The following is a 12,320-nucleotide window of genomic DNA, read 5'->3' on the forward strand; positions in this document are numbered from 1 at the left end:
AAACAAGGAAATCATCTTTGGGGATTAATTTAGATTATAATTAAAATTGCTGTTTTAAAAAAGACAACTTCAGTTTTACAACCACTAAAGAAGTGATGATAAATGGCCTGGTTAATTATAAGTGCATTCTTCAAATTAAATACAGTACTAGGAGGGTATTATGTGCCTTTTATAATATTTAAAGGTGGAGAACAGTTTATATGGTGATTGGGACCATAAGACACTCAGGCTGGCCATGTAACACTCAAATTGCTCAACAGTTCCGTCTATGGGCAGTGCTTTGCATACATAAAAAGTAATAGAATGCAAGGGTGGGTCTAAGTCAATTTTGTTGTAATCCTTTCACTTTTATCTATTGTGATTGGCATTTTGTTAATTTTGCCTATTTACTTTTATGCTGGTGATAGTTTTATTTAAAACAACCAGGTAGGTGTATAAATCTTTGTTTTTCTACCTTGGGATCCATCAATCTGTTTAAAACAAAAAGGATGGTAGTATCTCCCTAGGCCCAGAGAAAGTGTATACCTAACCCTTATTAACAATGTGATATTAACTTTAGCAGAAATCCTTTTTAAAAGATACTTGAAGTCAAGTAGTTTAATATTATCAAGGGAGAAACCTTACGGTATTATGTATAATTTATTGAGGGTGAATTTATCTGTTTCGTTTCCAATGACTTTCTATTTGTCATTTTTGGGTTTTTTTGTAGGTAAACAGTTGTATTCCCTAGCATTCTTGGAAGTCCACAATTCTAATTACTTGTTTAAAGGTGACAGGTGTTTCTTTTTCTGTGCAGCATAACATGAATTTGAACTCTTACTTGGGTTATAACTTCACGAAATGCAGAATTCTGAGAGGAGCCACTAGTTCTCCTTTTGGGTGCCAGTTTCTGGTGTGTAGGATATGTTGACTGTTAGGGGACCTGCGTCCGGTCTGCATAGGCAAGGCTGGTTCTGAGCATCTACTTACCCCAGGCTTGCGTTCGCCCCCTCCCACTGCAGCCCGTCCCTCCACGCGGGCCGAGCCACGGCCGAGCGCCTCGAGGCCCCGCCCCTTACGTCTGCGCTCTCGCGAAGGGGCGGGCCAGGGCGGCGGCGCGCTGACACCTGGCGGCGGCGGAGGGCGGGCCGCAGGAGAGCGTGGGCAGGGATTGGCTAGGGTGGCGTGGGTGGGGGTGGAGGAGGGAGAGGAGACGGTTGTAGGGCTCGAGCCAGTGCCGGATCCTGGGCTGCCAGAGGGGCGCGGAGACTGGGGGAGGGAGACAGCAGCAGCATGGCGGCTGGGAGGGAGCCGCACAGCCCACCTTTTCCCCACTGTCGCCGCCGCCGCCACAGGAGTCACTGCGACCCTCTAGTCTGCGTCTGTTAGTTGTGAGCCGCCGCCCATCGGACAGCCCTACGCTCCACCGGCCCTCTTTCTTTTCGCCGCCACTGCCAGCTCGAGGGTCTGGCCGGCAGGGTAACTCATCCTCCCACCCCACCCACCAGCCCGCGGGTCCGGACCATGGAGGACGTGAAGCTGGAGTTCCCTTCCCTCCCACAGTGCAAAGAAGACGCCGAGGTAAGTCTGTCCGGCGATTGCCGCGCACAGGCCTCCCCCGTGGCTCTGGCCGAGGTGCGACCCCAGGCCCCAGCGGTAGCAGCCTCCACCTCGGTGGGAGCGCCGTGGCCTCCGAGGGCGTCCCGGGACCTCTGGCGGGACCTCCATCTCAGAGTCACGGCTCTGAGCAGTTCTGTCTCCTCCGGAGACCCGGTAGGCAGGTAGCGTCTGGTGTACTTACCGTGATGGGATGAGGAAAAGCAATCCCGGATCCCCCGGACTCTGTGTTTGAGGATTTAGTCGGAGTAAGGTTCATCATTTTTGCCAGAGCAGTGGAAAGCTTTGTTCCTTTTTCTCTTCTCTTCTTTTTTTAAGTGACGGGTAAAGTTGTTTTTAATCTCAGCTTGAGAAATGTCTCCGGTGTCAACTATTCACTGTGGGGACACATGGATTCACACGTGGGATAGACCTGGGGCCTATACTTTGGGAGTGCGTCCTCAAATAGTTTCCCAAAGTATTTATTTGTTTTTAGGAAAAAAAATGACTAAGAGAATAAAATATCACAAAGCTAGCTCATTTAATCAGAAGTATTGCCTTTAGAGGAAACTTAATATTGAGAGTAAAATTGTTTATACTTTGGTTTCCTGATATCCTAATTCGGGGTTCTTTGTACTCCACCATATTTCTTGCCTAAAGTTTGTATTAAGGTTTGTTTTTTCCATCTGTTGCAAATATTTTATGGTATTGGAAACTATTAGAATTTTCTGGAGTTAAATTCTAACAGGATAAGGATCTCAGTTATGCTTTGGTAGGAACAAGAAAGAAGTCTAAAATTCCTGGAGTTTTAAGTATATTATAGGTAATTGGGAAAATAAAGCCCCCTTTTAATAGAACATTTGGTTTATTACAGATACTCATTCTTGGTGTTCTCTTTTTAATTTGGAGGGCTCCCTTGCTTGTGGTAGGGATGCTTAGAACTACATGTTTTAAGACCCAAGAAAAATTAAATTACACTTTTTTTAACATATAATAATATGAGGAGTATGCTTTTATAGCCTCAAAATAATGCAGTTGACTGAAAAACTCTTGTCAAGCTAATATCATATCACAAAACACAAGACAACTTTGGAATCCTAATTCTTAATTCCTATTGTTTTTAATACATTGCAGTTTTTCCTGCCCTAATCCTCAGAATTTGCATTTAATCATTTGTTGTGTATATAGTATGTCTAACCCCTGAAAAAATTATAAATTCTTACTGGGAATACACCTTTCTTCTTTCCTGTAGGGGTACTGTTGAAAACATGTGGTTTTTCTCTATCAGTTATTTGGGGGATTTTTCTCCACATCATTTCTTTGGCAGACATCACCTGGGTGTCCTGTAATTCAGATTTAGGATTAGATTCCACTGTTTAATGGCTCAGTCCCACAAGACTGCCTCTATCCTTCTCATTTCAGATGCCAATTACAAGTAGTATTAATTTGCTAGAATGGCTCCCAGAACTCAGGGAAATGTATTTACTGGTTTATCATAATAGATATTACAAAGGATATAGATCTCGGAACAGAGAGACACATAGGGCAAGGTATGAAGGAAGAGGACACCATCTCTTTGACACCCCTGTTCAGCAATCTAGATTATCAGTATTCCTTCAAGATTTATCACAGAGCTTAATCTTCAGATGCCTTCCATCTTAATCCACTAACTTCCCAGAAGTTAGTGGATTAAGCTAAAAGTTCTGCAGGTCCTAATCATGTCTTTCTGGTGATCAGCACTGCTCCTCCCCCACCTCAGGGGCTCCATCTTAAGTCAGTTTATTAGTATAACTTTGATCACAAGTAGCAGTAGAGCAAGCAATAGGCCAGGGAGGGAAAGGAAAGATAGTGGTATTGAGATTGAACCTCACTATTATGTATTATTATAATGCACTAATAAAAAAAAAGGAGGGGCCATTATGAATAACAAAAGACACTATCAGGAAAATTAAAGGGTTTTTATGGCAGGAATATGCCCAAGAATCTTATGTATTTCTTATTATACAGGAGGTTGATGCTTAGAGCCTAGTTGACAGTGATATTGTCTACTGAAAGCCAGTTCAAACTTTATATCATTGGATGTTTGATCTATATTGATTGCAGGTAACAAAAAACAACTCAGACTAGATTGAACAAAGGAAAAGTAATGGAATCCAAAACGGTAGTGGTATAAGCTAGTACAGGGACTTAACAAAACCCAAGTATTATACTGCATCATAACTACCTTTGCCTCTTGTGAGTCTCTGCTTTCTCTATGACTTCTTCAAGGTGTAGAGCTTGGTTGTCAGCTGCTCTGGGGTATCATAAGCTTAAAAAGCTTACTCATGGAAGAATCAGACTGCTTCTCTTCCATCTTTTTGTGTTTGGAACCTAGAGAATTGGCCCAATTTAGGTCAGGTGCATGCTCTGTGGATCAGTCACTATAGCCAGAAAGGGATGAATTCTACAGGGGACACAGCCTAGTTATTTTCCCAGTTCCTCGGCAAAGACACTCAAGTTTATTGTTGTTATCTTTCCCACCAAAATCATAGCATTTCTATAGATGGAGTGTGCTTTTTGAGCTGACAGAAATATAAATAAAGGCCATATAAATAAACCATTGAACAGAAGCATATAATCATAATAAACTGGCTAATAAGCAGAATATTAACTTCCTAATTCCTACTGTGATATGTAAAGTGTGGTCTTATGTAGCTAGGGTGCATAGCTGGCACTGTTCCACATAGGAGGCAGTACATAGAAAGCTCAATTATAATCCAAATCTTGATTTGATAAAAAATTAAATTCAAGTAAATTTTAGTGAATGTTTTTAATAGTTAATGTGATCAGTCTATGATAGCTTTGATTTTCTCATACCTGTAAGAAAATTACTTCCAAATTTCCTGAAAAATTGGTTAGGCACCTTTTTTTTTAATTTTTATATTTTGTTGGTTTTAGACCTTTATTTATTTATAAGTGGTGCTGAGAATCTAACCCAGTGCCTCACACATGCCAGGCAGGTCTGCTACCGCTCCAGCCCAGGTTAGGCATTCTTTACATAGGACAATGCTACCAAAAATTTAACTGTGTAGTATATCAGTTTGTAAAATGATTGTTATTTCTCTGTTTAAACTTTTTTTTTAATGATTTCCCATTGTTTTGAGACTAGAGTTAACCCTTGAATCTCTGCACCGTCTTGTGTGGTCTGGTACTTGCTTATCTCTTTAACTTCATGAACATCTCTTCCCGTGCTTCTTTCTTTTTTGTGCCCATGATTTCTTCATTTCTTCATCCTCAGGACCTTTGCATTTGCTATTTTCTCCTGCCATGGCTGCCAGCACCCTCCTTGCCCTCACCTAATTAATTAAATGTTTAACTTGGCATAGAATTAGGCAACATTTCTTCAAAGAAACTTTTTTTGTCAAGTCAAAACCCTTTTCCTTGCCCCCCAGAATAATTATCTCCCAGATAAAGTAAGTAGCATTTTGTGCTTTTTTTTATTCTTCTGAAAAAAAGGAAAAAGAAGGTTATTGCTTTACTAGCAAAAGAGAAACGCAGGGGACTCCTATCCCAAAGGCTGTGATTCTGCCCATCCACAGGAATAGGGGGCTTTTATAAAGGTGATTTAGAGAAAATGAGAATAGAAAGGAGAGATCAAGAAAGAGAAGGTTAGGGAAAAGAAGACCAGGGAGGAGAAGTTTAGGGAAGAGTGGGAAAGTAGGAAAAAAAATGTAAGTTTCAAAGCCACAAGGGATATAGTCAGTGCATCAAGAGAACACCTGTTACAATTGCCCACTGTCAATTTCTACATTCTATTTCTATGGAAAGTGGGCAACATCTCCAAGCTACTTCATGCTAAAAGGGGGCAAAGTTGGGAGGAGGTAACCCAAAGTCCTTGTTCTTTATCAGGTAGGGTGTGGACTGTTAAGGGCATTCAGCATCAGAGCAATCCAGAGATCCACAGGGTAGATGGCAGGTGACTGGATAAGGCATATATAGATCAGAGATCATGCTAAGGCAAATATAAAGACAGCAAGGCATTACTTTTTTTTTTTTTTTTTGGTAAACAATTAGTATTTTAGCGGGTCTCTGAAAACCATAAAGGCAGTAACTCAATCTTAGTGAAAAACAGGTCAAATTCAATCTAAGAGGTTAGGAAGATTTGTAGGTCTGTGAAATCATACTCAAATTAACTCAGGACAAATTTGTATCTTTTGTGATTAGTATTATTAGGCACTCTTGCACAAAACCTTACCTTCAAAGCCTCCAGCTTTACTTACTGTTGGTAGGACTGATACAAGTGTACATCTTAAGTTACATTAAAAAAAAAAAAACATTGTTTTTCCTTTTAAATGTCCATGTAAGACTCTGCTTTTAGGCTATATTCTCCTGTCAGGTGTTTTAAGACCAAGTTGGTCAACTGACCTTGTTCCTATCTAAAGAATCAACTTCAGAAATCACTGTTGGGGACATGTATGAAGCCTCCTGAATATTGTAGCTTTCTTCTACCAGTGGTGCCACTCGCCAGGATGGGGGTTGGGGTCTGACTGATCATCCTTGGCTTCTCCTAAAAGCATCAGGGACATTTCTGTCTCCAATGACCCTCCTCGTTGCAGAATGTACACTGGTCATTCTGAAGGGAGTGAGATCTCGTCCTGTCTAATGTGGCAAACAGGTTGGTTTTCTGTTCTCTGGGGTCCCCTTGATTTCCCTGATCTGCTGATTGGGTGACTCACCAGAGATGCAAGGCCCTGAGAGGGGTTCCAGGTCCCAGCTGACCTTAGAGGGCAAAGACCAAAATATTGACTATTTTCCTTGGCCCTTTTACTTCCTTGATTTTGTTCTCTAGGTTTTTGGTTTTTAAACACCCAGCAAGCCAGTTTCACCAATCTTAAAGTAGGAGTAATATGTTATAACTTCAATATGTATAATTTTACAGATACCCCTTTCATTTAATTTGGGTTAGTATTAGTACTGAAAATTAGCATTATATAATATCTGTCCTGTAGGTGATGCCTCAAATTAAGCCAGGTTTGGTTTTTTTTCTTTTGAAGCAGTACCTCTGCAAAACACTAACAGGCAACAGTTATAAAGTTTACAAGGAAAATACAAAATGAAATCACAGAGCAAAAGCATTAGTTTGTGTAATAGCTATAAACCAAGAAAAATGACTTTTATAATCTTAAACTTTTACTTTTCCTGTTTGAGATTACAGTAATCTTTAAAACTAGCACAACTTTAAATTAGCTGAAGTCTAGCGCAGAATCTTAAGTAAGGTAAGGTGGGGCTTTTCACAATTAACACAATACAATATTACATCTGAAACATGAATCAAAAGAAAGGCTAAGAGAGCTTTTAACTTTCTTTTTGTGGAAAAAGTGACAGAATATTTCTGTGTTTTAACATGTCACCTTTAAACAAATCAGGCTGTCCTTAGTACCTTCCAAAAATACATTTAAATTCTAATTCCAGTGCAAAGAGTAACACAAAATTTTATATATATATAAAACTTATTAACAACAGGTTACTTTATTCAACTATAAAACATCAAATACACAAATAAATACCAACAAATTTGTTATTTCCATGCAAAACTGAGACTTTGGCTACATCGAATTTTGGTTTTGAGAACACCAACTTGGTAAAGTTCTCTCCAAAGCTTTACATTTAACTAAGTTTAACTTTTAAAGTACAATTTAGGATCCAGAGTGTACAGTAGTGATAATTACAAGTCTGAATGGGTTAACAAAAATCAAAGGATAGCCTAAAATCTCTTGTAACTTTTAGCATACAGTGTTAATTATCAGAAATTGACTCAGCCAAAGCAAACAGATATAAGACAGATCTTAAAATGACAGTGTAGCCCTTCCGTGTCAGATACAATATATAAAAGAGAGTACTTATTGGTTATCTTGCCAGTAAACTTACATAAACTTTCATTTCATAAACTTTTACATAAAACTTAGCTAAGACTTAGATAGTTCTCAGTTGTATACATGTACCTAGTTGCATATATTTAGGGTATCAACTATATTGTTATAATCTAAATAACAGTTATTTAACCAGTTACAAAGTAATCATTTAAGACTTTAAAACAGGTACAAGCCTTAATTCCTTTAAGACTTAGTTTCCCTAAGTAATAAAACCTAAAAAATACAATAAAATTATCTCAATAGATAGAGCAGATCAGTGTATGTCCATACCTTATTTTATCTTTTCTAGTTTTGGACCCTTTCTTAAATTCATATTCCGAAACAGACCTTTTGAATGTTATCTGTGCTTCTAATTTACACAACAGATTTCGTCCCAGGAGAGGGTTGGATAATTCATCATATAACAAAACAAGAACTGCTGCAGTCTGGCTAGGCACAAAATCACGAGCCACTTACAATCTTGTAGGTTCAAACAGCAATTCTTTATTCCTGAACTCACACCACACGTTCTGGGGAAATTCTCTGGGGAAATTCTCGTACTCCACCAGGCTCCAAATCCCAAATAATTTTTTAATCCCAGGAGAACTCAAGGGGAACTCAAGGAGCGGGGCCTGCCTGAGGCAGCAGGATATGCCCTATTCCCAGCAGGGTACACCTTAAACCTGGAACCACCCTAAACCCAAGGAGCAGGATACTCCCTAATCCCACCAGGATAAACCCTAAACCTGGATCCGTCCTGGTCCTTGAGCAAGGTCACCTTACTCAAGCATACATGCAATGTCACTGCAAATGACCTGGGTCCAAAGGCAAACACATTCATTCCTACTTGGCAATGGCCCTCAGCAAAAAACTGCTTTAATCTTTTTTCTCCTAGATTGTATTCAGGGGTTGGAGCACAGGATATTTTTGAGCCTGACCTGTCTCCATTATCATTATCACAGTGACATCAACTTTGAGTTCCCCACTGTCAGTTGTATGCAGAAGCTCCTTTTGGACCTTTTTCTTATAATGAGCATGTTGATATGCAAAGGAGGAGGCCCTTTCCATTTTTTTTTTTTTTTTTTTTTAGGCTTTCTTGAAGATCCCTTTTCAGAAGTTGCCTACAAAACACAAGTTGGCCTTAATTCCGGCCCCCCCCCCCACGTCTCTGGATGCAGTTATTTATTCTGCCAGTCTTTCCAGGCATTTAGTTTCATGGGATACCATAAGAGCAAGAATTTCTTTGCCCCAGTGAAGAATATCCCTGGTCAAATGGGGTCTCCTGTTAGATCTAAAAGAGGAGGCTATTCTTGTCCTTAGGTCATAAACTGACAGTGCTGGAACCTGCTACCATATTTGTCAAGGCTGGAAGTCTCCGTCCCCCCAGGGGCAAAAGGGGCTGAAAAGCAGGGCAAAGACCAGGTTTTCTTTGGCCATTTTCTACAGCCCAGGCAGCTTTTCTGGGATTTTTCCCCCCAGTTTAATACTGGTGTCCTTGACCCACAGTGAGATGATCTGTGGCTGCCTGGGGCCAGGCTAAGAAACAGTGCTGGGAGTGTCAGCACTGGGTTTAAAAGATTTAAATCTTTTAACCCTTTTTTCTGGTGACCTACTATTCATGCACACCAGGGGCAGTGCCTTTTGCTACCTTCAACTTAGTTCCTGACAGTTCAGACCCCTTATCATGCAACTTCATAAATGTCTGTGTATATAGAATCTGTTTCATATACTTTATCCCTGCAGACCAACTTCAAGATTGTCTAATAAGCCAGAAAAACCATTTAAAGGCCAGATTGTGTTATAGCAAACTGTCTTTCTCTTAGTCTTATTCCTCTAGGTAGCCCATCTGGCCAAGATCAATGCAGCATGGTCTATGTCTTAAAGGGCCAGTAACAGACCCCCCCCCAAAAAAAAAAAAAAAGATGAAAGGATCACCAGAACCAGGGCTGACAAACAGGAACTTTTAAAGCAGACCTGCACACACAAGTTTCTTCCACTTACTTTACCTTTCACAGACCAACTACAACTGCAAGATTATACAGTAATCTAGAAAGCTATGTAAAAGACAGATTGTTACAATAAAATATTATCTTAGACTCATAGGGGGCCCATTCTTCAACTGACTTTACTTCTGACAGATCAATTCCAATTGCAAGACTGTACAAAAAGAAACAGAGAGAGACAACCAGAGAGAAGCCCCAAAACCATACCAACAGATGGGAACCTTTAAATTGACCAGCCAAGAATTTTCTCAAGAGACTACTATAGAATCGATGCAGTACTGGCCATATCTTTAAAGGAGATGGTAACAGATTCAAATGAAACAGACAACCAGAGGAGATTCCCAAATCATAGCCAAAAGACAGGAACCTTTAAAATAGACAGGCCAGATAGAGAAAATTCCAAGTTCCCAACTCCCACTTAACCATGACTTCTGCACCAGTGGCATTACACATGTCCCTACAAAGAGGGGTCAGATGTGTAGAATCAAGGGTCTCTGCCAAATGACCAAAGTTGTCATGACTTTCCTGAGTTCTGTTTCCTTTTTCTCAAAGTAGAGCAACTGATGGAACAAATTGTGCAGTTCAGGGAGAGAAGATGGAGTTCCCTTAAGCAAAAAAAGAGCTTCTGCAGCTTCTGGAATTGTCCCTCAGTCCCTCCCTTTTCTCATAGGAACAGCTCCTCTGGTTCTGTCCAAGGCAAACTCATACCATCTCCCAACTTCTCCAGCGGGTTAGCTCTCAACAAACTCACTAGCACCATGAATCCTTAGCATGGAGGTGAGGGTCACTTAGAGCGCTAGACCTGCCCAAGAGAGCTGGAGTGGGAGCTGCACTCAGCTACTGGCTGGCTTGCCAAATTTGTACCCCAAGGTTTGGTCCTTGTCCTGGCCACCAATCCAATAACAAAGACAAGGTCTTGAGAAAAAAGAAAAAGGTTTATTACTTTGCTAGCAAAGAAGAAACACAGGGGATTCTTGTCCCATAGACTGTGATTCTTGAACTTTGTACTTTGAATACTTACTTTTGTAAAAGTTATTCTCGAAAATTTTGGTCTTGTCTATTTTCTATGATAGACTGAACCTTTCATAAGGAAATTTAGTTACCATTTAGTTCCTATCTTATTTGCCACTGCCCTGTCTGTTATTGTATACCAGACATTGAACAAATATGAATCTTGACTGGTTTTGACAGTATAATCTTATTTGTATCAAGAGTCTACTAGATGCAAGGAAGAAGAAAAGAATACCTTATAATACCAGTTTTTAAGCAAATTAAGTTTTATATCTGGATTGGTCTTTTTTTTTTTTTTAAGATAGAAGAGAGATTTTTTTTTTTTTTTAATATTTAGTTTTCAGTGGACACAACGTCTTTAAAAAAATAAATATTTTTTTTCATGTGGTGCTGAGGATCGAACCCAGTGCCCCGTGCATGCCAGCCGGACGCGTTAGCACTTGAGCCATATCCCCAGCCCAGGATTGGTCTTTTTTTTATTTTTTATTTATTTATTTTTGCATTACAATTCTTAACTGGATTGGTCTTGTAATTCAAAAATTATTAAATTTCATTCGGGTGTAGTAGAACACTCTGTATTCACAGCAAACTCGGATTTTGAGGCAAGAGGATGGCAGGTTCAAGACCAGCCTCAGCAACTTAGTGAGTCCCCCAATAACTTAAGAACTAGGGATGTAGCTCAATGGTAAAGCACCCTTGGCTTCCTCTAGTATGCCCCCAAAATCACTTATTTAAAAGTCTCTTAATTGAATGCTGTTCTGACTCTGTGTTCCTCCTGATCTCATTTTTATTTGAGTGAAAATCCTCTTTTGTCCTTTGATTTAAGCACAGGCTCAGTTACATGTAGGAACTAAAGAAAAGGGATTTATTCTGGAAGGGTCTACTATTTTTGGAAGAGAGAGACTAAGCATATAATCTGTTTTCTGTTTTGTTAAATGTCCCAGCTCAGTTATGGTATTCTGATTTCTTCCCCCACCCCTAGCCAGAACTGCTCCTCCTCTTTTCCACCTATGTAAAATTTGAATTCTGTGTTGACATTTCTAAAAGTTACACACTTTAGTTCATCTAATCCATCTGATGGTAAGAATTATGCTTTATCTAATGGTTATGGCTAATGTCCTTCATTGGTGCACTTAATACTATACTTTGTAAATGGATGGATTTTAGGAACAGTCTGGGCAGGTTGAGATTAAGAATGAGTGTGACTGTCTAGATGTGATAGGACATGACATCCTAGCTACTCAGGAGGCTGAGATAGGAAGAACATGTTCAAGGCCAGCCTGAGCAACGTAGTGAGACCCTGTCTCAAAATAAAAATTAAGCCAGGCACAGTGATGAGCACCTATAATCACAGCTACTCAGGCTAAGGCAGGAGCATCACAAATTAGAGGCCATTCTGAGTAACTTGGCAAGACCCTGTCTCAAAATGAAAAATAAAAAAGGGCTGGGAGTTTTGCTCAATGGTAAAACGCCCTTGAGTTCAATCGTCAGTACTGAAAGGGAAAAAAAAAACTTTTTTAAGCGCTAGGGATGTAGTTCTTTGCTAAAGTATTTGCTTAGCATGTGGTAGGCCCTCGGTTCAAGCCCTAATACACAAAAAAGAAAGAATGAGTGTGATACAGACAAGTCTTAGTAATATAGTCATATTCAGACAAATGGATTTCTGGTAGAGCAAAACTATGAGCATGAATAACCTTTAAAAAAATCTTAATCTAGTATGGTAAAGACCCTAGGAGAGGACTGGGAATATGGCTCAGTTGTAAAGTGCTTTCCTCACATGCACAAGGCCCTGGACTCAATCCCTAATTCCACCCCCACACAAAAAAGACCCTAGGAGAAT

General features: G+C 39.9%; 1 protein-coding gene across 1 annotated transcript in view; it reads left to right on the top strand.

Moving 5' to 3' along the window:
• The first annotated feature begins 1,178 nt into the window (after window positions 1-1,178).
• Styx (serine/threonine/tyrosine interacting protein) overlaps window positions 1,179-12,320 on the top strand; it is a 32,908-nt gene continuing 21,766 nt past the window's right edge. Inside the window, exon 1 of the mRNA XM_005337974.5 lies at window positions 1,179-1,560. Within this exon, the coding sequence (XP_005338031.1) occupies window positions 1,504-1,560 (57 nt within the window). The 5' untranslated portion in view covers window positions 1,179-1,503. The remainder of the gene's footprint in view (window positions 1,561-12,320) is intronic.

Source organism: Ictidomys tridecemlineatus, chromosome 5 (genome assembly GCF_052094955.1).
Source record: "Ictidomys tridecemlineatus isolate mIctTri1 chromosome 5, mIctTri1.hap1, whole genome shotgun sequence".
Lineage (NCBI taxonomy): Eukaryota > Metazoa > Chordata > Mammalia > Rodentia > Sciuridae > Ictidomys > Ictidomys tridecemlineatus.